Here is a 27312-nt window from a genome sequence, read left to right as displayed (position 1 = left end):
TTATTTTTAAGGTATGGTAGAAACTCAAATAGAAGTAAGCTGAGCCCAATTTCAGGTTACCAGCCAGTACAGTTACCATTGCTGCAACACCCCCGTCAGAATTATCTGCTAACAGCTTTATGGAACTGGGCCCTGTTGATCTGGGTGTATACATACCGTTTTAACACCAAACATTTTGTCATAGCTCTCTGTGTTCACAATGTATCTTGAAATGGCGTATTAGACATTCGTTCAGAAGTAGACAAATAAACAAATTGAAAACAATTGTTGATAATCATAGACAATCAAGACCTGATTCCGGGGAGAAACGGATTAGGAACAACTTGATTTTGTGTTTATCTCCATCATTAATCGACACTTCCTCAGTCGTACATTGTTTGTTGCTGTTCAAATCGTACAGAAATATTATGTAGCTTCGTATAGCTTTGCCTTGATTCCTAGTCCAGATGGGCCGGACAGTTTCAATTTATTCAGCTTTCAAATTAGCAATATTTTGGTGTTTGAAAAACATCTGGCAGACCTACTTGAGAGTTAGAGTAAACACAAACACACGTCATTAAACAATAATTATATACACAGTACCGAAATTTTACAGAAAACAAAAACATTTTTATAAACCTTAGTATTTTAAAGGAAGATCATGGAGGTAGACTTAGCTAGGGTTACTAAGTGCCGAGAAGACAGTGCTCATAGGCAAAACCAAACAACACTCTTTATCCACGATAAAAAAATAACAAATGTTTATATGTATACATAGTATTTTTTTCTGTCAATACTCACTGATTGCAGATACAGTTTTCCAAACAACAAACATTTTGGAAAAAACTACATTGTCGTTTAAAGCCATTATACCCTTTCGGTACAGGAAAAAAAAAGTTCACAGATTTACAAGTAATTTACAGAGTTTACAGAAGGTAATGGTGAAAGACTTCTCTTGAACTATTGTTCCATGAAATGCTTTACTTTTTGAGAAAACATTAAAGGAACACGTTGCCTTGGATCGGTCGAGTTGGTCTTTGAAAAGCGTTTGTAACCGTTTTTTATAAAATGCATATGGGTAGAAAGATGTTGTAAAAGTGGAATACAATGATCCACACAAACATGCCTCGAAATTGCGTGGTTTTTCTTTTAACTTGTCAACTAACACGTCGGCCATTTATGGGGGTCAAAATTTTGACTCCCATAAATGGCCGACCATGTTAGTTCGCTTAGTAGAAGGAAAACCACGCAATTTCGAGGCAAACTTGTGTGGATCATTGTATTCTACTTTTAAAACATCTTTCCAACCATTTGCATTTTATAAAAAACGGTTCGCTTTTGTTTTGACCAACTCGTCCGATCCAAGGCAACGTGTTCCTTTAAAAGAATATAAATTCTCGTATGCGAGACATACGGATTTATTTTAAACACATGTCATGTCACGGCAAAACGCGCGGAAACAAGAATGGGTTTTCCCGGTATTTTCTCCCGACTCCGATGACCGATTGAACCTAAATTATCACAGCTTTGTTATTTTATATATTAGTTGTGATACACGAAGTGTGGGACTTGGACAATACTGTTTACCGAAAGTGTATAATGGCTTTAAGATTATGCAACTTTATAAAAAATAAAATAAAATAAAAATAAAAACGTGTATTGCTTCTATTGTGTCGTATAACTATATTTGTATATAGTTATCTGGTTTGTTGTTGTACTACTGTTAGTTTCTATTCTACACGGAACCAATGGGCCTATACATATCCTACACTTTGAAATTAAATTGTATACAAACTACAGTTAGAAGCTAACCTTAAACATTTCATAAGGGGATATTTAAATCACAAAATCCTCATAATTATCATCCACGGTGTTACATCAGTTGGGGATTACTGGGGGCCATTTTGAATACCCTCGTCAAGGCGTCGAAACCCGTCTAGTACCCCGACTCCTATGATGAACAAGTGGTGTTTCGCGACAATCCGGTACCTGAGCCCAATTTCATAAAGCCTGTAAGCACCAAAATGTGCTTAGCATTATATTTCTTCCTTGATAAAAACAGGATTACCAACCAAATTTCCATTTGTTACACATTGCTTGTTATTGGTGTTCAGCTATTGCTTGCTTATCCTGAAAATCACGTGGAAATTTGGTTGGTACTCCTGTTTTTATCAAGGAAGATATTTCATGGTTAGCAATATTTTGTGCTTACAGGCTTTATGAAATTGGGCCATGGCGTTTTCTTTGGCTGCTGGCTCCTACCACCGGGCCTAATTTCGTAGAACTGCTTCGGCAGAGAGTTTCGCTGAAAAATGTCTGGTAAAGCAGGATACTACTAACAATATTGTACTTGTGTTACGGTAATTTGGCTGGCAACCTTATTCTAAGCGTAATTTTGTTATGCTTTTACTTTTTTATATATATGAAATTGGGCCCGCATGAGTGTGTCTGCCCAAGGCAGGGCCAAGACCAAGGGGCAGTCAACTGGCTCTCGCGAGATCTCGCGGGAATGAACTGGAAGACTGCCTATAATCTGTACACAAAGAAAAAAAGAAGTTCAATTAATTGGGGTTAAAAAAAAGAACCAATTAAAGGGACACACCGGCCGAATTGGGCTATTTGGGCTACAAAATAGACTAAGATATGACTTCTACGGTCTTCCAGGAATGAAGAAAAACAGTCCTTAAAAAAAATCTTAAAATTTAGCCGTTTTTGAGCATTTTAAGACAAACACGCAGGTCGCGTGATTGTTCTAACCAAAAAGTGGTACAAACAATCACGTGACCTTCCGGGCTAGTTTTACTTTCAGCCGTCTAAAAGTAACTTACTTAACCAAATTTAAATCTTTTTTTTACAAAATTATTTACGAATAATTGACGAAAAAGATCATGTATTCAAATTATCGCTACAAAATGTAAATAATGGTGAAAAATCTAACGTAAGATTCAGATTCAAAGAGTCCGTGTAACGGTAGCTTGTTATATGGCCGCTTTGGTTTTTAAAAATCATTTTTCGCTAAATACGTGACATTTTGATGATTTTTTTTTACAGCAACCATCTATAAAAACATTATTTATGATTCTACACCCCTAAATTGCGTAAACGGTGAGCCGGCGTGTCCCTTTAACAATAGTTATCTCGATTTTCTCCCATTAAATCCATTTAACCAAACCGAGTCTTGAAGGGAGATAGTCTGGTTTCTTTTTTGTTCAATGAATATTATAGCATCCGTTACCGTAATGTGATGAAGGGAACACGACCAAAACAGTGGCAGCATGGTAAAAGTCCATGGCGAAATTTTGTCAGATCTGACTGTAGAAACTACCCCCATTGGTTCAACCCGCGGTTGTGACGTTGCAAAACAACAATTCTATTGCACATGATTCACGAATGTTTTAAAAAACTGTTCGAGTGCGCGGGAATTCCGTTGGTACTTCAACCGATAGAGATCCCGTTAAAGCGCAAACAGCGCCCTCTAGCACCAACTGCTCAGAGAGAGAGAGAGAGAGAGAGCCATTGCACCTTTAGGCGTGGTCATGATTTGCGTGGTTACATCAGCTGCCCATAAAATATTTCACAGGATCTTCGCTAGTGATAGTAGGAGGAAGAGGCTGAACTGATTAATACATCTTTGAAAAAGACTTAGTACTTAAGCAGCATGCAGCATCAGAGTCCAGCATTCTCCAGAAGACGATCAGAGCATACTGATCGAAACGTCGAGTTAATAACAGTTCTTTTCAGAACCACCCCAACTCATTTAGAGATAGTCATTACATGGTGTTACCGCAAACTCTTCTATATCTTTGAAAATGTTGACGAAGTGAGAATGCTAAGGATTTAAAAGGATTTTTAAAAAAGTACTTTGAATCGACTTTGAATCGTTTTTGAAACGTGGGGAAACTTGTTACACAGGATTGGTAAAGCCTACACAATAGTCGCAGACAGTACTCATGTTTTGTACATAATAAAACCATTAAAAATCCTGTAAATAAATAGACTAAATCCAGTGTGAGGCCGTGTCCGAATTGGTGGCTACGGCTGCGGCTACGACCGTTGCCAGGGGTGTTGCTAAGGGCGTCCTATACTTCAATGCATGATGACGCGGCGATCCGGCCGTAGCCGTGGCCGTAGCCGCCAATTCGGATCCGGAAAATAGTGAAAACCATACACAATTTTCGGCATTGTCCTTAATTTCGGTTGTAACCGAAATCAGGTGTTATGTTCATGTAGGTTTTTTGATACAGTTTTCTCGAATATGACTTTATTTAAGAGGAGCATATTTCACATAAAATCATGGTTCTAGTTTGAATTTCATCATCACTATGCCTAGTCGTTCAGACTCAACCTAAACAATGGTGTTTTTATTCTTACCAATCCCGTTTAATAAACCTTTTCGCTTATAGAAGCAGCGATCCTGTTTTGTTGATTGTTGTACACTACACAATCATTTTATTGCAAGACTTGGTTACTAACAAAATTCCCATCAAGGGATACAAAAGAGTTCCCCTTTTCGCGGAGGCGAGCCTTACTGCCTCGAGAATTTGACATTTCATTAACAAATAAATATTCCCGTGGACTAGACATTATCGAATTAATGACCGGTGTGTTTTTACAAATCATTGCACGCTAAACTATCATAAAAATACCGTCGGGCTATCACTGTTTTTAGAAGAAAAAACGTGTTTTTTTAAAATAAATATATTTATATATATAAATCTCTGAACCGCCCTATATTTCACCTCAAAGGCAAGTGCACCGTATTGATGACCAGATTGAATAGCTATCGAGTTTTCAAAAAAAATCATTGTAAATTTCGAGATATATTATTATTACGTCAGATGATACTATTCAAGTAATATAATATGAGTCCAAACCGAAATCAATGTAAACATATTTGTTACAGCCAACTAAATATATCTAGAAATAAAATGAGACTTCCTGATGACTGCTTGACATCTTCAAATATCTTCAAACTCTACATTCAGAAATATAATAAAGATCACAAAACATGCATTTCGAAATGAATAGCCGTCGTCTACGAAAGGGCTGTTTACGGTCATACCCTTATTACATGTAAAGAACAAGCTTGTAAAGAACAAAATAACTTGCTAAGCAATGACAAATCTTGCTTAGCAGAAACACCCTGCAGGGCAATGTTCCATAAAGTTTACAGTGTTGCCGCTCACGCCGAACTCATTTTTGTACCCGGTGGCAAAGTTTTTTTTGCTACTAAGACACCTTTGCCATTTTGCTGGTTTGTTTTAATGCGTACGTTCTTTATATTATAAGATGCTTTTTTTCTCAGTTTACTTCATTTGATTATCCCAGTACATTATGTTTTCTCTGAATATCAATTCTATTTATAGTCAAGTGACCCATTTATGAATAATCTGTACTCTAATTTTGAAGTAGCATGTCAATAATAATGGTAGAGAGATATTAACGGAGACAGATCACCACTCGTGCGGAAAATACTATATACTCACTCATGCACATTTACCGTGCACTATTCCTTATTAGTGAGTTATAATCTCATAATAATTTTCCAACAAATATTTGCAGTATAATTTACTGAAGGTAAGCTTGCAGTCTATCAATGTAAACACCGAGCTTGCTGTTTACCGGAGACATATTTTTTTATCAGAGGAACTGTTCTTAAAGGTAATGTTTGTTTTCTCAAGGTAATGATTGTTTTTATCCTATAGAATGTCAATATTGTACACAATCAAACTAACATGTTAAAATTTCAATTTAAAGGTGTTTAATTTGAGATATTGTAGAAAAACCTGGAGCATTTATGTCCGCGCAGGGATGAATAAACCGTATGGAAAACAAAATCTGGGAAAAATTTAATTTAGAAATTAACGTTTCTCACTGATTTGGGGTTTAATCACTCTCTTTAAAACCAAATTCCTATAGAATGGGAATGTTTCTCAATACTTTTTACAAAAGCTCTTGAAGTAGGTCATTTATTTTTGAGAATTATTACCAAAGGTATACACTCCCTTTTAAACGCTCTTGAATACAAATCTGTGAACATTTGGACTCAATTAGTCATCAAAGAGAATAATGAAAGAAAAACCCCTTGTTCCAAAATGTACTTGTCTGTTTTCAGACCCCTAAAAAAGGCTTAAGGCCTGGAGTATTTCATTATTTGAGTGAGAACTTACATCTTTCTCAAAAACTGCGTTTATATATAGAGGGAGCTGTCTCTCAATGTTGTATATACTAGCAAGACCACAGACATTATAAAGAATGTTCTTTAAATACCTCTCTATCGCCAAGTAAAGTTGTTACTCCAACAAATATTTCGAGTAATAACCAACAGTGACCAGTGCATACAAGTTAAGGCAGTGGACACTATTGGTAATTGTCAAAGACCAGACTTTTCACTTGGTGTGTCTCAACATATGCATAAAATAACAAACTTGTGAAAACTTGAGCTCAATTGGTCGTCGAAGTTGTGAGGAAAACAATAAAAGAAAAAAAACACCCTTGTCACACGAAGCTGTGTGCTTTCAGATGTTTGATTTCGTGACCTGAAATTCTAAACTTGAGGTCTCGAATTCAAATTCGTGGGAAATTTACTTCTTTCTCGAAAACTACGTCACTTCAGAGGGAGCCGTTTCTCACAATGTTTTATACTATCAACCTCTCCCTAAGTAAGGTTTTATGATAATAATTACTTTGAGTAATTACCAATAGTGTCCACTGCCTTTAAAGTAGCTCATACTGTGGCAGGGTTGCAGAAATTGAAGTATTGCTAGCACATTACGTCCAAACCTGCACCATAGTAATGAATTCAAGAGGTTTGATATTAGAATATGAGATCATCGATGCCAACTCCCTCAAACTAAATGTAAACACTTCAGTTTAACCAAGTACAATACAGTAGTGTTTGCTTTTAGCGAAAGTTATTGTTAGCACTTTGAGTAACAGGAGTCCGGGGGTGTATGAGAAATGACTTTTCTGTGCTAACTGTTTCCCTTTTGTTAGTTGTTTTCACTGAAAACAAACAGTTGGTTTGTTTATTAGTTGGCCCTATTTGATGGGTGTTTTTACTCGATGTTGGGGTTTTGTTTGGTTTGTTTGCGGTCGTGTTTGCTGCACTCAAACATGAAATGAAAGAGGTGCTTTCTCTTTTTGCTGGCGGGGGGGGGGGGGGGGAGGTGAGTATAGTTAAAACATGCATGTATTTATTTGGTCATAATATTCAGATCTTCTTAATGTTATTCTTGGCGATTGTGGGGCATTTGTCAAGCTTACTGTTTTACCCGCACCAGAGCAAATTGATTTGTTTTGTTAAGTCCTCGTCACAAGCCAAGGTTTTTCTTAACACTATCTCAATAAGTCACTGTCAACCGAGTTAATGCACCCATTCACAAAGATTACAGACGAAACTTCTGAATTCACTTTTATCCACTCAGTAAAAAACATCAACCCGATCAGACGTGAAATTCACCCTGTCTGCAACTGTCAACGTCTGCCGTTGAGAACCGCTTCATCAAAAAGCTTTACATGTTAACAATAAGCTCTTTAGCAAGATAAGCAAAAAGACAGAGAATCCGGAAAAAAACGAGGAAAAAGACGCGTGGAAGGTCAAGGATGAATCGCTCTGGACTCTCTTCATCGTAGAAGTTTCATTTAAAGGCACTATAGACACCTTTGGCAGCTGTAAAAAAACAGTATTCTCACTTGCTGTATCTCAACATATGCACCAAATAACAATCCTGTGAAAATTTTGGCTCAGTTGGTCATCGAAGTTGCAAGAGAATAACATTGTTGCATTACTTTGAGTGCTTTTAGGTGTGTTATTAAAGGCTTCGGCTGAAGTCTTTTGTTATTCGAGTGAGGAGAAATTAGCCCTTTCTACAAAACTACGTCACTGCAGAGGGAGCCGTTTCTCACAACGTTTTATATACTATCGACAGCTCTCCTTTAATCGTTACCAAGTAAGTTTTAATGCCAACTATTATTTCGAGTATTAACCAATAGTGACCAGTGCCTTTAAGGACGAGTGTATTGACAGGCATGGCAAGTACATCATTGATTATGCCAAACATTTTAGCGTGACAAATGTTGGGTTTTAGAGGAGCGTGAAAGGTCAAAAGGCTCTAGTACGTGAGACAACTGTCTCGGCTGAGTCTATATCATGAACATTGGCACATGCTCATTTTAGAAGACAACACATTAGGGAAATATCAGCCCTACCTTCGGGCTTTCTTTTGGCATTATTCTGCCTGCAAAACGATGCCACCCCGTTGGCTTGCCGCTTTCAAATAATCAACATCTATTAATTTTTGACATTTGGCGTCTTTCTTTTAAATTGGTTTTGTTGCACTATTTCTTACTGTGCAGTTAAGCGTAACTGTACATGGGCCCAATTTCATGGCTCTGCTTACCGCCGAATTCTGCGCTTACGATCACGATTCCCTGCTTACATGCAAGCGCCGAATTTCTGCGCTAGCCTTGAAAGCGTAGAATGCCTAGTAACGCGGAGTACGCACGCGCAGAAGCCAAAACTCGCCGCTAACCCGTGAAATACGCTTGCCGTAAGCACAGAATTCCCTGCTTCCGTAAGCGCCGATTCTGTGCTTACGGTAAGCAGAGCCATGAAATTGGGCCCAGCTTGTGTTGCTGCCCATACCAATCAGGTGGCCGCGATGTTTAACATGAAGGTTGGATGTGAGATGGTCACAGTATGAACGCTGAACGCTAGCTACGGTGGCCCATTGGTTGGTATCAAACAAGTAGCTGGCCATCAGATGGCCTCATGATGGCAGCCACAATTGTCAGGTGGCCTTAATATCTAAGTTGATCATTCATGTGGTCTCAATGTCAATAGATGGTCACATAAATAAGGATGCACCCGATGGCTGGCCACCTCTACCAGGTGGCCACCTCTACCAGGTGGCCTATAAACCAATAACGGCAACAACTGTCATGTGGCCTTAATACCTAAGTGTATATCTATGGTCATTAGGTGGCCAGATATCTATAGCTGGTCGCATAGATCAGGAGGCATCCGATAGCTTGCCACATCTACCAGGTGGCCTAAAACTTATAACAGCCACAACTATCAGGTGGCCTTAATATCTAAATATGTTTGTCAACTAGGTGGCCTCAGTGTCGATAGTTGGTCACAATAGATAAGGAGACGTCTGTTATAGCTAGCCACATATCAGGTGGCATTTAACTGATAGCAGCCAAAACTACCAGGTGGCCTTATGCTCATATATGGCCATCAGGTGGCCAGATATCGATAGCTGGCCACAAGGAGGCACCTGATAGCTGGCCACATCTGTCAGGTGGCCTACAACTGATATCAGCTACAACTACAGTTGGTCTTAGGTTGGGTTGATTATGTTTGTATGGCCTTAATAAGAGGCATCCGATAGATGGCCACATCCACAGATGGCCTCTTTATCTATATGTTTATTGGCGATATACCAGGTGGCTTATTTGCGTTATTTGGCATCAGTGTGATCATGGCGATCAAAAGGCCAGTTTGGGTAGACCTACGATATTAATTTGATTTACTTGGTACTCGGGCCAAAGTCCACAAACACAACCCCTTTGCCATTCCTCTTTAATACACATGTTTCCCACAGTAGCGTGTTCAAGTGCGCTTCAAGATCTTCACAATAGGTTACGAATGGCACCCTTACCCTACGGTGGAGAGAGTTCAACGACGGACCCATTCTTCTGGTGACAGTTTGTGTATACTAGTGACGGTGTGAACAAAATAAATGACGGCACTGCACAAACAAACAGTAGCACCAGTATGAAAATACCATGCCATCACATCGATATATTGGAACTGCGTGGGGTGGATGGGGATGAGGTGGGGGAGGTGACAACAGAAAAAGTGCACAACATCAAACACGGGAGCCATATAACACTTAATTTAACCAAGTCCTGTGACGTCACTCTTGTGATGAAAGTGTTGATTATTTTTACGAATCTACACTTAACTACGATTCCTTACAAAATAAAGTGATAGTTCAACTTGAAAAATCACTGTTTTTCAAATTTACTGTAAAAAATGCTTATGAATTTTGTTATAGTTATAAAATATGACCAAACGTCATATAAGTACACAGTTGGGGGAAATAGTTTAAGTCAGAGAGTAGACTCTAAAGTGTAGACTCGTGGATAGAATGTACTTGCCTTCGGCCCGAATCTACACTTCTCCTAAACATGAAGTGATGAATAATCACAACTAATCAGAAAATGTTTTAATCTCGAAGGATGGCTTGTAGAAAAGTATAAGTATGATTTGAAACTTTGCATATGGGCAAAACGATTTAGTAAGGTTTGCGGTAACACCATGTGTTATGAATAATCTTTCATTGAGTTGGGTTGGTTCTGAAACGTTGGTTTCCAATTCGACGTTTCGATCAGTATGCTCTGACCGTCTTCTGAAGAATAGTGGACTCTGGTGCTGCATGCTGCTTAAGTAAGTACTGATGATGCGGATTAGATAAAGAAAAATGTAGACTTTGAGTAAGTGGTGTGTGTCCGCTGAACTCATTCTATCAATGCAAGGCCAGTATGCCAATGCAATAGTAGTATTTATTGTTCATATTATATATTGGTGGCCCTGACAATGCGTCGCCTGCACGGTTCACAGCATTCCGCTATAGATATTTGTTTTAATTATAGTTCATGAAAAGAGCGTGGTTTGGGAATCGGGACTGCTGCCCGCCCGTTAATAAGCTGTATCCATGTTGCAGTGCTAGCTTCGCCTATTCACCATCAGTGATGTGGTGTTATTTAAAAAGTCCGTGCAGCGTGTGGATGATATGAGCTATGATTGCAGTGGTTGGGAGCATGCGTTGTGTTCGTTTGCGATGGGATGCAGCACGTGAGGTCTCTCGGTGGCTCTTGCGTCTTCTACTCAGCGACCACTTATCACGGGCTCGCCTTCGTATGAGGACTATAGCGCACTGCGAGCAGGATGCACCGGCAGGCTTAACATTCACACATACGTACACTAAAGGCGGGAATCCAGAAGCATCTCACGGGCTAACTTCTCATCGTGACCACTCCATAACTCTTCCGTGCACACACTTCTTGCCAGTCTAAACTTCCACGAAGATAAATGCCAGAGTTTTGTTTGACAACAACATGGGAATTGATACAGCACCTGTACTGCTCAATTGATGTGATTATTAAAATCAATTTTTAGGTACGGCACAAGAGGCTTGTTAAAAATTGCCCACGATTATGGGGATATAACTACAATGACGTAACAACATCGACCGCCGTGTACAAATTGATTACAGAGTGAATATTGTTTCTACGTACAGTGCTGGTATATGCTATAGCGAATTAACGTACATGGAACTTAAGAGTAGCATATAACACCAACAAAAGTAACTCCAAATCTGATGATTAAAATGATATCAGTTGCCAGATAAGACACTTATATCTCAGTGCAGAATGTCTTGAAGATATCTGTATTTCAAATGAGGTTGAATACGCCTTCAGGATGCGTGCATGTATAGTTACAGATAGAGAGAGATACCTCTGTTTATAAAATCAACTGCAGCTAGAGGCAACATCAGGATGTGTGGAATGAAAGATGCTCTCAGGGCGAACCAGAAACTCAAGATGTGGAGACCCAGATATTAACACAGTTTGCTGGAAACCCTACGCCAAGGTAAGATATTACTCACCCGGGCACGGTAGGTTTAGCAACCAAAATGATACCAATTAGTACCCATCATGATTGACTCAATTTCACCATGCGTAGATCGAGAAATCAGACTTTGAAGAATTCCTCTATCTTTCATTGATGTTTATCCATTCTTTGACAAATGTATATGGACATATTAATCGTCTTGGTGAGGCACTGCTCTAGAATTGCAAAGGTCGTGGTTTCGAATCTCACCCGAGTAATATGGCTGTTTGTTTTAAAGAACTCGGGAAAGTACTGAGCACACAGTGCTAACACACATCGGTGTATATAGGTAAAACCAAAGTAATATCCTTGATCCCCAATGCAACCCGATTGTAGGTCTGGGAGGGCACATCTTTTTAGATGACAGTTTTTTTTTACTTTTGCCCTTCCCTGGACGGCCTGTGCTTGTTTTATTGTTTTGTTTTGTTTTGTTTTGTTTTGTCCGAAGAATAAAAAAAAAAAAAAAAAATAAACTTAATTATATCTTATATCGTTGCAGTACCCGCTGCTAAAACAAAGGATTCGAACTGCCTATTATAGCTACTGGGCAATCTCGGTGGTCTTATTTGTAAGACACTGCTCTGGAGTCGCAAACGTCGTGGGTCCGAATCCCACCCGAGTAACATACATGTTTTTTTCCCACAGAACTCTGAAAAAACACACATAGGTGTAAGAGTTAAACCGAAATTAATGTTGCTCAATTCCTTGATAAATGATGGACATATTTTCATAACATTTTGTAAGAAATACAATGTACGCGTCACTGAAAAGGTAAACCAAATTGTCTTGACAACAACTTGGGTGGTTAAACTGACACACGGGTGTTGTCACATTCATCTAAAATCGTAGGGTGTTAACATAACATTAATGTAATAGCTTGGGCTGAAATGGGTGCTAAAAGGTTGATTTTTGGGGGTATCTATTTGACAACACGGGTGTTAGTTTTATCACACCAGTTTTGCATTATATGCACTGGTTGCCTTTCTTCCAACCATTCCCCCCCCCCCCCCCCCCACAAATGCACGTTTTATTCACATAATGATGCCCACAAATAATCATTTCATGGGCTACTCTCAATGTTATTGACATAAAATATTGTCAAACATTCAACCAAATACATTTACACAAAACCAGAGTGTTTAATTTTGTTTAGTGCATAATATCCCACGGCGTGTTTTATTTACTCCATGGTGCCCACAAAACAATATCATTTCCACGATCTTCTACTGTGACAGTCATATACAACTCGCGTGCATACCGTCAGCCCGTACCTTATTTAATAAAGAACGTTATATATTTCCACCATGCCAGTCGACACTCATGCAGTTTCAAACACAATTTAGAAATTCCATCATTTAGGGCGAAAAACCAATATTAGAAAGACAGTAAGAAAGGAAAGACACAGATATATGCAATCCCCGAGAAATTGAACACTATTCGCCAAGAAGAGCCTGCCGGTGTTTTTTTCTTCAGTTGGCCGAGCGTCAAGTGGACATCCCTCAGGGGCAAGCGTAATATATTGGGCGTGTAAAAAGGACACTGCGCACCTCGAGCAATAGATAAGTGCCCTCCATCTATACGAGGTAGGCACGGCTAAAACTGCCAGGCAGTAAGGGGGTTGATTTAGAGCTAAGATTCGATTGGAAACTTCTCTCTGGATATCTTTCATATCTGGCTGGACTGATGAGAGCTGAGCCTGCGCCTGTGGTGGTTCTAGTATTTGATCGTCTTTATCTCTCCCCAAAATCAGCCATGACACATTTTTGAACCAGTTGTCATCGTATTTGTCTAAGACCGTGTTTTCTCATGTGGTGTATTCAACCTGTATGGCGCAAGACACAACACCTTGGGTAATTGACCCAGACCAGTATTCTCACTTGGTGTATCCAAACACGCATTAAATAACAAATCTGTGGAATATTTGACTCAATATTGGTCACTCATTGAAGTTGCAAGAGAATAATATAGTGACAAGAAAAACACCCTTGATGCACAAATTTTGTGTGCTTTAGGTTGCCAAAACAGAGTTACCGGAACAGGTTACCAGTCAATATATTGACTAAGGACTACTCTAGGAGTTATTCCCTAAGTTAGGACTAGTAACTCATCCTTACTTGAGATAAGACTAGTATTAAACTTTTTGTGAAATCTACCCCGGTGTCTTTTTCTTATGGCAATCCCAGTCCTAATTACCCACAACTAACCCTAAACATCACCCTGATCTTAACCCTATCCATAACCCTAACCCCAAGCCTAACCTTAGCATGTAAATCACGAGGAGGGTTCTGAACAAAGGTTTCTCACAACACAGGGTCATAGGTCTGTGATTTCACGTGTATATTGATCCACACAAAGTGCGGGTACATTCTTTAACAGTTACCAATGTTGGGTGTGTCATTGTCAGACACACATTGGAAACAAAATGCATATTTAAGACACTGGACACTATTGGTAATTGTCAATGACCAGTCTTCTCACTTGATGTATCTCAACATGCATAAAATAGCAAACCTGTGAAAATTTGAGCTCGATTGGTCGTCGAAGTTGCGAGATAACTATGAAAGAAAAATACCCTCGTCACACGAAGTTGTGTGCTTTCAGATGCTTGATTTCGAGACTTCAAATTCTAAATCTGAAGTCTCGAAATCAAATTCGTGGAAAATTACTCCTTTCTCGAAAACTACTTCACTTCAGAGGGAGCCGTTTCTCACAATGTTTCGTACTATCAAAAGCTCCCCATTACTCGTTACCAAGTAAGGTTTTATGGTTATAAAATTAAAGTACATGATTTGTTATTATCGAAACAAAAATGATCGAGGTTTGTCTGAAAGCTCACTAAAGAAAACAAAGTCCATGTTACAAATCCTTCGGAGAAATATTATCCGGCTGAAAACAAAACCTGTTTAGTAAACCGATTGTGAATGTGCACAAAAGCCCCGACAAAACATAAACCATACTGTCTTATGCATGGTTCGTTCATTGAAACTTGAAAACACTGGGCACCTTTGGTGATTGTCAAAAAGCCAGTTATCCCAACATAGGCCTAATCATGAAATAACAAATCTGTGAAAATGTTGGCTTAATTGGGTCATTAAAGCAATAAAAACACCCTTTTTGCAAACATTTATGTGGTTTCATAGATGCCTAATAAAAGGCTTCAGGCTTGAAGTCTTTTAATAATATTTGAGTAATTCTTTTTACATCTTTCTAAAAAACTATTATACTTCAGTGAAGCCATTTCTCACCATATTTTATAGTTTCAAAAGCTCTCCATTGCTCGGTACCGATACGTTTCTATGCTTACAATTATCATGAGTAATAGGATGAATTACGACTTCAAAAAAAAAATACTCATAAGAGAAAACTCCGAGACCATGCAACTATCGATTCCTTAGGTCTTACTAAAACAAAAAGTCAACACTAATGTATTTGTTCAAAGCATTAGGCGACACAGTACGGTATGAGATTTTAGAGCACTCCAAAATGTTGAGATGACCTATGGAGAGACAGAGAGCAAACACATCCAACTCTGTGTTGCAGTCACTGTGTGAATATTTCCTTTGCTCGGTACACAAAATCGTATTATTTAACACCTGTAAAAACACTCTGTGGACGTGTGGAAGTCCACATAGTGTTTCAAGTCCATACATTATGTGGACCTCTCTTAATAATGTACTACGTGTAGCCAAGGAATTTATGATATAAAATGAACGTCTATTCGTATAGGCTGTACGTCAGTTTTCCTCAATAACCAAATTTGCCTGATCCTTTTCAAATATACATTCCACTGTGTTCTAAACTGAACCGAAGTCGCAAGCTAGAATCGCCAACTACCCCTTCCTGTTCATTCTTCAGATAGCAATTTGCCAAATACATTTCTTGTGTAGCCCACCTTGCATAATTATTTACCATCCATTCAGAGTGCATTCGTTAACCGACATTTTTCCAGCTATACCAAAACAATATGTTTTTAGATTCAGAGGCATTTATGGTCTAGTTCCATTTCACTGGTATACAATAACCAAAGCCATATAAATTAATATCAAATCAGGTATACAACAAGCAGTTGCTTGTGTATAGGGGAAGCCTTATTTAGGACAAGAATACCCCAGGGTTTTACCGTTTACCCCTACTCAAGAGCAGGGGTGACTATTCCCCGGAGCAGACCGGGGGAAAGCGACCATAGTGTGAAATGGCCGGCCGTTTTTCTCCGGGGGCAACCCCGGGGAACAAAGGTAGTGTGAAAATGGCTATAATAGTTATATACAGGAACTCTGTATACGTTTGAGCAGCGACCTTCCCCACCACATGTCATGGTAATTGCGAACCTGACACAATTTCACTAGGTCGACGGTCGCCGATAAACACCGACGATGAATAAACAAAAAAGGCAGAACAGTATTGATGAGTTAGCTCTGAGGCCAACATTGGGGATAAAACGCATAGCTCCCTGTTCAGCATTTGGGACAAAACGGGTAGCTCCCGGTTCACCATTTGGGTATAAAACGAGTAGCGCCCGGTTCAGCATTAGGGACAAAACGGGTAGCTCCCGGTTCAACATTTTGGGTATGAAACAAGTAGCGCCCGGTTTAGCATTGGGGACGAAACGAGTAGCTCCCGGTTCAATATTAGGGACAAAACGAGTAGGTCACGGTTCAGCATTGGGGATAAAACGAGTAGCTCCCGGTTTAGCATTGGGGACGAACCTAATAACTCCCGGTTCAGCATTGGGGGACAAAACGAGTATAGGTCACGGTTCAGCATTGTGGATAAAACGAGTAGCTCACGGTTCAGCATTGGGGATAAAACGAGTAACTCCCGGTTTAGCATTGGGGGACATATAACGAGTAGCTCCCGGTTCAGCATTGGGGATAAAACGAGTAGCTCACGGTTCAGCATTGGGGATAAAACGAGTAGCTCACGGTTCAGCATTGGGGATAAAACGAGTAGTTCAAGGTTCAGCATTGGGGATAAAACGAGTAGTTAACGGTTCAGCATTAAGGATAAAACGAGTAGTTCACGGTTCAGCATTGGGGATAAAACGAGTAGCTCACGGTTCAGCAGGGGACAAGACGGACGTTGCTCTTGAGAGGCTTGTAAGTGACCCGCCCTCACCCGTCGAGATTTCACCAGGGAACTGTGTATTAATTTGCCAATTATACTAGACGCATGCAGTGATCTTGGGGATCACACGTTATCCAATATAGTTAGTAATATTCCTGGGAATATTTTAAAGGACACCCTTTTCACACGAAGCTGTGTGCTTTCAGATGTTTGATTTCGAGACCTTAAATTCTAAACTTGAGATCTCGAAATCAAATTCGTGGAAAATTACTTCTTTCTCGAAAACTACATCACTTCAGAGGGAGCCGTTTCTCACAATGTTTTATACTATCAACCTCACCCCATTACTCGTTACCAAGTAAGGTTTTATGATAATAATTATTATTTTTGAGTAATTACCAAGAGTGTCCACTGCCTTTAAGACGTACCTACCTCTCAGTTCCTCTGTGAACATTTCCTTATTTAAGTCTATCCAAATGATATTTCTGTGTGCTTTAATTTGCCGTCAACGGTTTGCGTTTTCAATTACTTTCAGAGCACTTTCAGAAAATAATATGACCAAGCCCACGTGATTGCTGTATAAACAGTTACCGGGCAATTTGCTTCATTTGATAAATTATCTGTCCGTCCTTGTTTGTCTTTTTGTTCCCTTTATTTATTTTACTCCTTTGTGTGTGTGTGTGGATGAGCAATGCTGGAGTTTGATCAATCATCTCACATGTATTGCTTAAAGGGTCTATGTAACTTTTGTAAGACAAAACACACAATGTCCACAGATTTACACAAAACTTTCACAGGTTGAAGATAATGATAGTAGAAAGCTTCCTTGAAAATACTATACGTGCTGAGGTGCTGCAGTTTGGGGGAAATGAGTAAAACAATGTCATGAAAATAATTTCCTGCTCATGAGACGAAAATTATTTTAATCCTTTACAAACGGATTTTCATGACATTGTTTTACTCATTTCTCAAAAACTACAGCACCTCAGTTAGTAAGATTTGAAGGGAAGATTTCCACTATCATTATCTTCAAAGCCGGTAAGTTTAATGTAAATCTATGGACATTTTGAAAAAGTACCCAAATCCTCTAAAGGTACTGGACACTATTGGTTATATAAATTAAAATAATTATTAGCATAGAAACTTACTTGGTAACGAGCAATGGAGAGCTGTTGATAGTATGAAACATTGTGAGAAACGGCTCCCTCTGAAATAACGTAGATTTTGAGAAAAAGGGTACATTTTCACTTCAATATCAAAATACTTCATGCTTTCTGAAGCCCTTTTAAGGCATCTGAAAGCAAACAAAATGTGTAAAACAATCTCTTGCATCTTAGTGAACAGTTGCGTCCGAATTTTCACAGGTTTGTTATTTTATGCATATGTTGAGACTCAGCAAGTGATAAGATTGGTCGTTGACAATTACCAATAGTGTCTAGTGTCTCTAGGGCCTGAATGACAGTGGCAAAAACCCTTGATTAACCCATGGAGGTAGGATTAGATCTAATCCTACCTCCATGATTAACCAGTGCCTTTAAAGTGTTACTTCATTCAAGATGACTTTTTAAATTGAATTTGTTACTATTTACTTTCAGGTGAAGTTTTGCGGAAGCACCATGTGCAAATCTCTTATTGTATTCTTCCACCATGCAAAGTTTCAAACCCTACTCGGTGGTTGCATGGCAGAACAAAAATGCATCAATTGCAACTCAATATTACCATTCAGTGTGCAACCAAGCTTGTTCAGTCAAAATGTTTTGCAATGCAAAAGTGCTGGAAGACATCGTTCCCTGCGTACTCGTATAGATTAGGTTAGAATGGTTTATTAGCCAATAATTAAAAACAATTACATGAATTTGAAGTATTGGTCTCGCATCATAACAAGCTATAGTCATAGCATTTATTGATTTGATTTTTTGTTTTGCTTCTTTACCAAAATGTCCGACATTTGTTTTCCGTTCCGTGTTTATGTGGCTAGAGTGTAAAATACAGCTCGACTTGACAGACACTGCAAAACATGGGGCGGCACAGAGGAAAATAGACCGCTCTTATTAAATAAGATAGGGGCCAACTGTATAAAATTATGCACGCGAGTTGTACGATTGTGGCAGTTATAGAGACCGTGAAAAATGACATATTTATAGTAGGCACCATAAAGTGAATTAACATGATGCCTTGGAATATTGTGATGAAGACAAGTATAAACACTGGTTGTTTGTGAGGATACAGTGAATATACACTATACAAAACGGGGTGTTAAAATTGACACCATGGGTGTTGTCTCATACAAAAAGGGTGTTCCACAAAAACACAAATTTCTGCATAACACTTGTGCTATTTTAACACCATAATGATGTTAATTTGGATTCTCTTTTCGGTGTTTACATTTGACAACACCCATTGTGTCAATTATTATCTTAAGATATGCATAAATCAACAAACCTGTGAAAATTTGAGCTCAATCGGTCGTCGAAGTTGCGAGATAATAATGGGAAAAAACACCCTTGTCACACAAAGTTGTGTGCTCTCAGATGCTTGATTTCAAGACCTCAAATTCTAAATCTGTTACTTCTTTCTTAAAAACTATGTCACTTCAGAGGAAGCCGTTTCTCGCAATGTTTTATACTATCAACATACTAGCATACTCTCCCAATTACTCGTTACGAAGTAAGGTTTTGAATAATTATTTTGAGTAATTACCAATTGTGTCCACTGCCTTTAAAGTCACCTGGAAATATTATTTTTTTTCTTTCATACATAAGAGTATATGCTTACGAACAATAAAACAATTTTTTTAGTAATTGTTTGTCACGATTTATATGTTTAAAAAATATATAAAGTTGTTTGGGGGCTGACTCCGCCTACCCCTTTTGTGACGTCAATCGAGGCAGACTTTACCTGCAATGCGTATAGTAAACACACGTGCAAAGTACATGTACGTCCAAGTCGTGAGTTGGTTGGTACATTTCAAAAAGTGTTTTTCTGCATTCAGCAGCAATACACCTGGTCGGCATTGCCGGAAAAAAAACAATTTTTTTTTTTGAAACGTACAAACTCACGATTTGGTCCGTACATGTACTTTGCAATTGTGTTTACTCTACGCATTACAGGCAAAGTCTGCCTCGATTGACGTCACGAACAGCGCCCTCTCGGGTCGGGGTCTACTCCTAAATTTGTGAATAACATAAGAACTGATTTTTTAAAACCTTAGTTAACTGTTTATTCACATTCCACTCATCAAAAAACATATATTAGTGACAAAAGCTTTATTTTGAAAAAATAATACCACTTCCAGGTGACTTTAAGAAGTGTATGGAGTCTATTTTGACACTTCGACGATATTTTTGTTAAGTCTGTTTAGTGCGTCTTTTAGCTTGTTGCACTTGGAAAAGTAGATGAAAAACACTAGGGACAGGAATCGATGGTCGCGGTGGAATTCGAACCCACGACCGCAGCAATTCTAGAGCAGATGCTCTTCACCACTTTAGACCACCGACCAATAGTCGGCTCTAATCGGTGCAGGGTTAAAAACTATGTTAAAATTCGGCATGCTCAATCTGTTAGCCGGTAGGGAGTTGGCTGTTGCGAACGGCATGCATACTAACCCAAAATGACATGCGGCATAAATGTTGTTAATAACGGTTTCACGTTTCTACCCTAGCAGAGCCTCGCTCGAGTTCGGTCGCTTGCTAAATCGATTGCTCTGTTTGTCTCAAGTATATTATGATTGTTGCTATGTCTACTTACAGCGCATGCTCAGTTCGTCGGGTGTGCCGATTCAAGGGTAGCGGTAGTTTTCATACAAAGTGATAAATTTATGCGCTGAATAAATTTTCTGTCATCGTTCATCAATAAAAATCCAAACTGATTGGGAACGATTTGGCTTCGTCCCCAACCTGATGACTTGAAAAACAAAGGGTACACTTTGGTAATTTTCAAAGGCCATCTTCACTGGTGTATCCCAACGTATGCAGAACATAACAAATCTGTGGACATTATTTTGGCTCAAAAATTGGTCATCGAAGTTGCAAGAACATAATGAAAGAAAACAAAATACCTTCGTTGCAAAGAATGTGTGCTTTCAGATGCCTGGGAAAGGCTTCGTGCCTGAAGCTTTTAGATTTTGGGGTGAAAATTACCTCTTTCTCTAAAAACTAAATTATGTCAAAGGAGTTGGTTCTAAATGATTTAGTGTCAACAGCTCCCCAGTGCTCTTTATACACGGTCATTAAATTGAAGTGGTGTAATTACTAAAGGTATGCACTTTAAGTATTCAGTATACAAACGTAAACATTTTCTCTCCATTATTTTGTTTATGCCATTTGTGTATACTGTTTTTACACGGTTCTAATTGTTACTGTTTACACAAAGGGTCCATATAGGGATGGATGGAAGTTGTCAAATTGATAAAGCTACCCTGTCTATAACAATCAATAAAATAACTAAAAAACAAAACCATCGGCTTTGCGGTTATTTTTTACCTGTTTAGTTAATTAAATTATTGATTAATGTTCTAATTATTCTCTGATGGATGGAGAAAAGGGGTGGGATATTTGCAGGCCCGCCTACAATGTTCCGTACAGATTACCTGTCAGGGGCAATTAGGTTAAATTGATTTCCGTCGGGGGACGGTATCTATCAGCGAGTCTTACAGCTTTACGTCGAGCCCATGCACAGAACATTATATCTATCTCGTGGTATTGCTCTCAGACAAGCAGTGTTAGCTTCTACGAGCGAGGGATTTATTTCCCATTGTGACTCATTGCCTCGTTGTCGTGTAATATCAAAGTATAAAAAAAAGATAATCTGGAGAGAAATTCGAGACTTTGCAGAAACAAATAGCACAAATAAATTCCTAGTTCCAAATACCCAAATAGTTAGCCACGTAAGAAGGGGGTATCTATAACCACAGAAACTACCCATATTCGATGGTTTTTTGTTTAGCAAAAAGCAAGGTGGTTGAAATGGGAATGCTATGCTGTGGTTTAGTTATCGGTGGTTGTATTTGATGCTACATTTTATCTGTTAACAACTTTCTTGTGCGTAAAGATAAAATTACTTTCTCTGGATTTCTCACAAGGGAGTGCAAAATTGGGCATTTCTGTTTGCTTCAAACATAGCAAGAACAAATTAAGTGATAAACTTTGCATAGACTTTCTATGAAAAAGTTGGTTTACAATTTTGAAGGCCTACCATTATTTCAAATATATTACAAGGTATGTGGAATAAACCTTTTGTAATAAATATCTCATTACTAAAAGGTTATTTTCATGGCTTTGACCCAATTCCCATGACGTCATCATGACAATAGAGTATTAGTTGTGCCATTGTGAAGCAAACATGACATTGGCCATGGATGGACGACCACTTACGTGCATTCTGAAATTTTGCCTCATTAACAATGACTGACCATGGACAGACTGTAGGCTTGTGTGACGTCAGTGGAAGAAGTCAGTGGGTTTTAAAGGCACTGGACACTATTGGTATTAACCCATAATAATTTGTAGCATAAAAACTTATCTGCTAACGAGCAATGGAGAGCTGTTGATAGTATAACATCGTGAGAAGCGGCTCCCTCTGAAGTAACGTAGTTTTTGAGAAAAAGGTAATTTCTCACCCAAATATATAAAAAAAAATCACAGGCCCCAAAGCTTTCTATTGTGCATTCGAAAGCACACAAATTAATTGTGCAATATGAGTGTTTTTTCTTTCATGTTTCTCTTGCAAATTCAATGACCAAATGAGTAAAAATTTCAACAGATGTGTTACTTTATGTATGTTGGGAGGTGGTTGGGATACACCAAGTGATAATTTTGGTCTTTGACAATATTACCAAAGGTGTTAACAATGGCCGACCATGGACATACATTAGACAGTTGTGACGTCAGTGGAATAGGTCAAAAGGCCTTTAAACTCACTGGACACAATCCACTCAAATCAAATTATGGTTTTACAAGCACGAAAACGAATTGGCTTAACCAATCCTTACATGGGATCTGCGTTTTGAGGCCGTGCAACTCTTTTCCCCGTACACGATGGGAGCTCTTAAGCGTGTATGACTCGCGATGGACGCTAAAATACTTCGCGTTCGCATGCCGTGACTTTTCGCCTGAACACCGTTGTGTTTTCATCATAATTAAGCAGAAACCTTTTGGAAAACTTGTGTACTATTACTAACAGCCAAAAGCTATTGTTTTAACGTTACATTACTCAGAGCCCAAGGCGTGGTTTCAAAGATGAGCAACGAGCTTGACGTAAAGTTTATTCGAATCAGTAGAAATATATTCTTCATTCCACCACATCAGACAACATATCAAGTAATGTATGCAGATCTATACATAAACTCTAGGTCACCCTGTGTTTCATGTAGCATCAAGGTCGTGGGGATCGTCGTGGGGATCGCCACGACATGTGTCACCGTCAAGCTACTTGACTCGACGAAAAAACACATAGCAACAAGAAAGGCAATTTAATCAACCAACATCCAAGCAACGTGATCAGAATATGCATTGCCTGCACTTCAGACTCGGCTCCTCGCACATTCAATACGAGCAAACATGAGCGATCAATGTGGAACAATCGAACTATGTTCCCGAGCATTTTGTCTTTTTCTTTTTAAGGGTTGATAGATTTTTTTCTTCATTCGTTTGAAGGCATAGGTACAGCTTTGGAAGCTGTGTTGCCGTGAAACTATTTAAAAGAGGTTGGCGCGGATTACCTCAGGCTTGTTGTCGAAAAAACTGGTGTTCATATTTCCCAACAAATCTTTAAAGCTGATTATTTAGTGGCACGGGTACAGCGCTGGAAGCTGGGTTCTCTTGAATGGAACATTTGAAACGGGTTGGCACGGATTACTTCGGAAGCTCATTACCACATCATGAATAAAGAAAATCTATCTTATTGTGTACGTACACGCTAACTCCAAACGTACCGTGTACATACACGATAAGTCTCTTACCATGTACGTACACGATACGTTTAGATGTACACAATAAGTAATCGTGTACGATAAGTTTGGATGTATCGTGTACGTACGGCTTAGGATCCGTTCTGTTGTTTTGTATATAGAAAACGTGGTGTTTCGGTACGGGGCACCAATCAGAGGTGAGGCAAGCCTAGACCCTAGCCCAAGCCAAAAGCCGTAGTATCAAAAATGACCGCAGAAAGGAGTTGCATCATTACAAACTACATTCAATTAAATTTCTGTTGAAGATATTTTAAAGTGCCCCAATCATCTGAAGACGGATATTAACTGCACTGCTTTACGATTTCTTTATTATAGTGCCATCCATTTAATACATATCGATTTATTTTATTATTTCTCCGCAGGGGAAACCGTTTCACGAACCAGCTGGACTTCTAGGTGGTTGAATTTCATGGAATTTGAGACTTCCTATCAAACCTTTTTGCCAACTGATTCGAGTCTCCATCAGTCCCCCGATAGTACAATGGATTTTACGGAGACCATGGACATGATGGACGCAGCCATGAACTGCACGGGGGTAAACTGCAGCGGGCCCGGCGGCCAGGACGACAGTAAATCACACATGGAGACGGTGAAGATCGCTTGCATGGCCGTGCTGTCCGGCTTCGCGAGTCTCTTCACGGTATGCGGCAACGCCCTGGTAATCGTCGCCTTCTGCCGGGAGAGGCGACTGCGCTGTCTCAGCAACTACTTCATAATCAGCATGGCATCGGCTGATGTGATTATTGGCGCCTTCTCCATGCCTCTCTACACAATGTATCTACTTATAGACTACTGGCCGTTGGGTCCCGTCATATGTGATATATGGTTGTTTCTGGACTACTTGTGCTGTGGTGCTTCTGTTCTTGGGATCCTCTTGATTAGTGTCGATAGGTACAGGTGTTTATCTCACCCTATGACCTACCGAAGTGACATGACCCGGGCTCGGGTACTCTTCCTCATCGTAGCTAGTTGGATTACCACAATACTTCTCTTCGGTGTCCCCATCATAGGCTGGCAATTCTTTGAAGGGAAACGCACCGTCCCCGAGAGAGAGTGCGAGGTGCAGTTCATCAAAGACCCTTTCTTCACGGCGGGTTCCATTATTATGATATACTGGTTGCCACTAGTCGTCATCCTCATCTTGTACATGCGTATTTACTTGTTAACTCGAAGGCTCGTTAAGCGCGAGGCCAGGATTATCGGTCGCTTGAGCGTCCGGCACCACGTGGAGCCGGCCGAGACGTCACACAACAACAACCACCAACGGAAATTTTCCTCTGGTGTCATGCTAGACTCCGAGGACGAACAAACGGTGTCTTTCCCTACACGGGACCTGCCGTTACCGGTGCACCAGGAGGAGGAGGACCTGTGTGGTAGAGCCTCCAGCTCCCACCAACATAACGCCGATAACGGGTGCCGGATGGACGGGCAGAAGAGACGGGTCACACTCCAGTCTGAAACCGATGAGTACTCCGAAGATCAAAGCGACCGGGCCTCGCATCACCAGGCTTCCAATAGAAGCCACACTAAGGCCAGTCCGAACAGCAAAGACCATACCATAGGAAAGACGTTATCTGCCGCTTTGGTGAGCTTGAAGGAGGCCAAGGCCGTGCGAACTCTAAGCGCCATCCTTGGATTTTTCATCTTGTGTTGGACGCCTTACAGCGTGCTGGTCATTGTAAAAGGCTTCTGCCCCGACTGTGTGAACATGTACCTTTATGAACTCAGCTACTTCTTGTGCTATATCAACAGCTCGTGTAATCCAATATGTTATGCGTTCGCGAACAGAGACTTTAAGATAGCTTTTAAAAAGATCCTGATGTGTGATCGTCAGAAGTATGGTTGGAAATCCAGTCACTATTGAACAGTATGCTGTTTTCCCCCTCATTGCTTGGTGCGTGCGAACGATAGCTTCCATTAATTATTGTTTAAATGAATTTGATTGTGCTAAATGAACTTCTTATGGTGTGTACACGTTCCATGTTGTTAATTGCATTTTACCACACGTCTAACGAGAGAGGACAAATTCAAGCGGCCATTTTGATTATTAAATCGTGACGCACGCAAGCACGTGGTCAATGTGCTTCTTTTAAAAAAGAAATTGTGTGGTTGAAGCAAGTTACGTTTTGTCTTACTCCCGTGCAGCGTTTTAATCATGAGTGTTTATAAATTTGACGTTTCGGCAGTGGTCTTCAAAAAAGCAAACCCCTGGTTATGTGGAGTTGCGTCCTTGGCTCTTTGTCCCTAGAAAGTAACTCATCATTGAACACAAATTAGAGCCAGTTATCAGAAATACCTCCTTGGAGGACAAAACTATGGAACGTCACTTAAAAACTGCGATGAGAAATCGCCCTTGAAGAGCATGCACGTCCAAATTTAATTGAGATTTTATCTTCCGAGGCTAAAGTCATAAATATTCAAGGATTGTAGTTTTCCTATTAAGCCGTGTGTGCTCTGTTGTTTTTCCTTCTTCTATTTTATATCTCAATGCCATGAAAGTTTGTCATAAGAAATTGCCATTATGCCAGTGCCCACCCTAGTTAAGCTGTGTCATAGAATCCACCTAGTACGCATCGTTCGCTCCCTTACGAGCGGTAAACACATTCTGAATTTGCACTTTGAATCATATAACCAAATTGGTACCCGAACATATCGAGCTTCTTCCCAAAGGTAGACATCTCACTGGCGAGTCTGCAAAGCAAGACATTTTGAACAAAAATAATTCTTAACTTCAGAGCGTTGACTGTATTTGTGTATGTAGTGTATGTCTCAAACTTATATTTTTGCGTGCATTATATACAGTCCTCAAAACCATTGACAAGACGAGAGGTTTTGTGTTTGTTCGTCTAATGAGCAACAGCCTCATGTAAATGTCCTCCACGAAACCTATTATCGTTGTTTAAATAAAACCCGGCAATTAAGTCCACATTTAAACTTCGTGTCTTTGTGTAGCAATTAAGACCCAACAAGCGAGTCGAGAGGACGGATCTCTTATGTAAACAAGTTGTCACAAGTATTGAAGTACAAAAGCTTGACCTGTTTTTTCGCAAATAATTGCTTGGGGTCAGCCATCAACTATCAGTAAGGTACGGTTTTCAGAACACTTAGCAGTGCAAAGATAACATCCACGGTACTTGTTTGGTTGTTCCCCACTCAATATGACTGTGAGAAAAATTCCTAAGATTAAAGTCTTGGAAGATGCCATATCTGAGATGTTTAGTCAAGGCTCTTAAGTCAATGGTTTTCTTTAAAGGGAAAGTATACATTTGGTTTTTGAAACCGTTTAACAAACAGCATCTATATAACACAATCCTTTAAATATAATGGGTCCAATATGAGCATGGATGGCAGCACAACCACACAAATCTAAACAAGATTCGACCTTGCTTTATCTGCCATGAAAACACCTGATACTCCACATCTGCGTTAGCAGTTAACCACAGAAAAGGGCCAACGAGTGACAGTTCTTACAAACATCGATTACTACCTCGTCTACCAGGTTACCATGACTGTCAGTAACTAGTAACACCATTACGAATCTGAAATGTCTGTGAAAAGGCTACATATCATCTGGGAAAAACAGCTCAATCAGTCTTCCTAAACGCTGGTAGTTCCC

General features: G+C 39.5%; 2 protein-coding genes across 2 annotated transcripts in view; one reads left to right on the top strand and one right to left on the bottom strand.

Annotated features, from left to right (window-relative positions):
* Positions 1-1364: 1364 nt before the first annotated feature.
* The window catches only part of LOC139936038 (periodic tryptophan protein 2 homolog), a 202606-nt gene continuing 176658 nt past the window's right edge, over positions 1365-27312 (bottom strand). The window contains exon 20 of the mRNA XM_071930749.1: positions 1365-2512. The gene's annotated coding sequence lies outside the window, so the exon portion shown is untranslated. The remainder of the gene's footprint in view (positions 2513-27312) is intronic.
* Positions 10757-26902, top strand: LOC139936040 (muscarinic acetylcholine receptor M4-like). Its single transcript, XM_071930750.1, has 2 exons — positions 10757-11644; positions 24059-26902. The coding sequence occupies exon 2, from the start codon at positions 24106-24108 to the stop codon at positions 25558-25560; it is 1455 nt and encodes a 484-aa protein (XP_071786851.1). The 5' UTR covers positions 10757-11644; positions 24059-24105; the 3' UTR covers positions 25561-26902.

This window comes from Asterias amurensis, chromosome 4 (genome assembly GCF_032118995.1).
Source record: "Asterias amurensis chromosome 4, ASM3211899v1".
NCBI lineage: Eukaryota > Metazoa > Echinodermata > Asteroidea > Forcipulatida > Asteriidae > Asterias > Asterias amurensis.
The sequence above is the reverse complement of the archived record's forward strand: the minus strand, read 5'-3'. Positions and strand labels throughout refer to the sequence as shown.

Bases quoted from the DNA above. Each gene is read 5' to 3' on its own strand.
- LOC139936040 (XM_071930750.1), top strand. From the start codon at position 24,106: ATGGAATTTGAGACTTCCTATCAAACCTTTTTGCCAACTGATTCGAGT.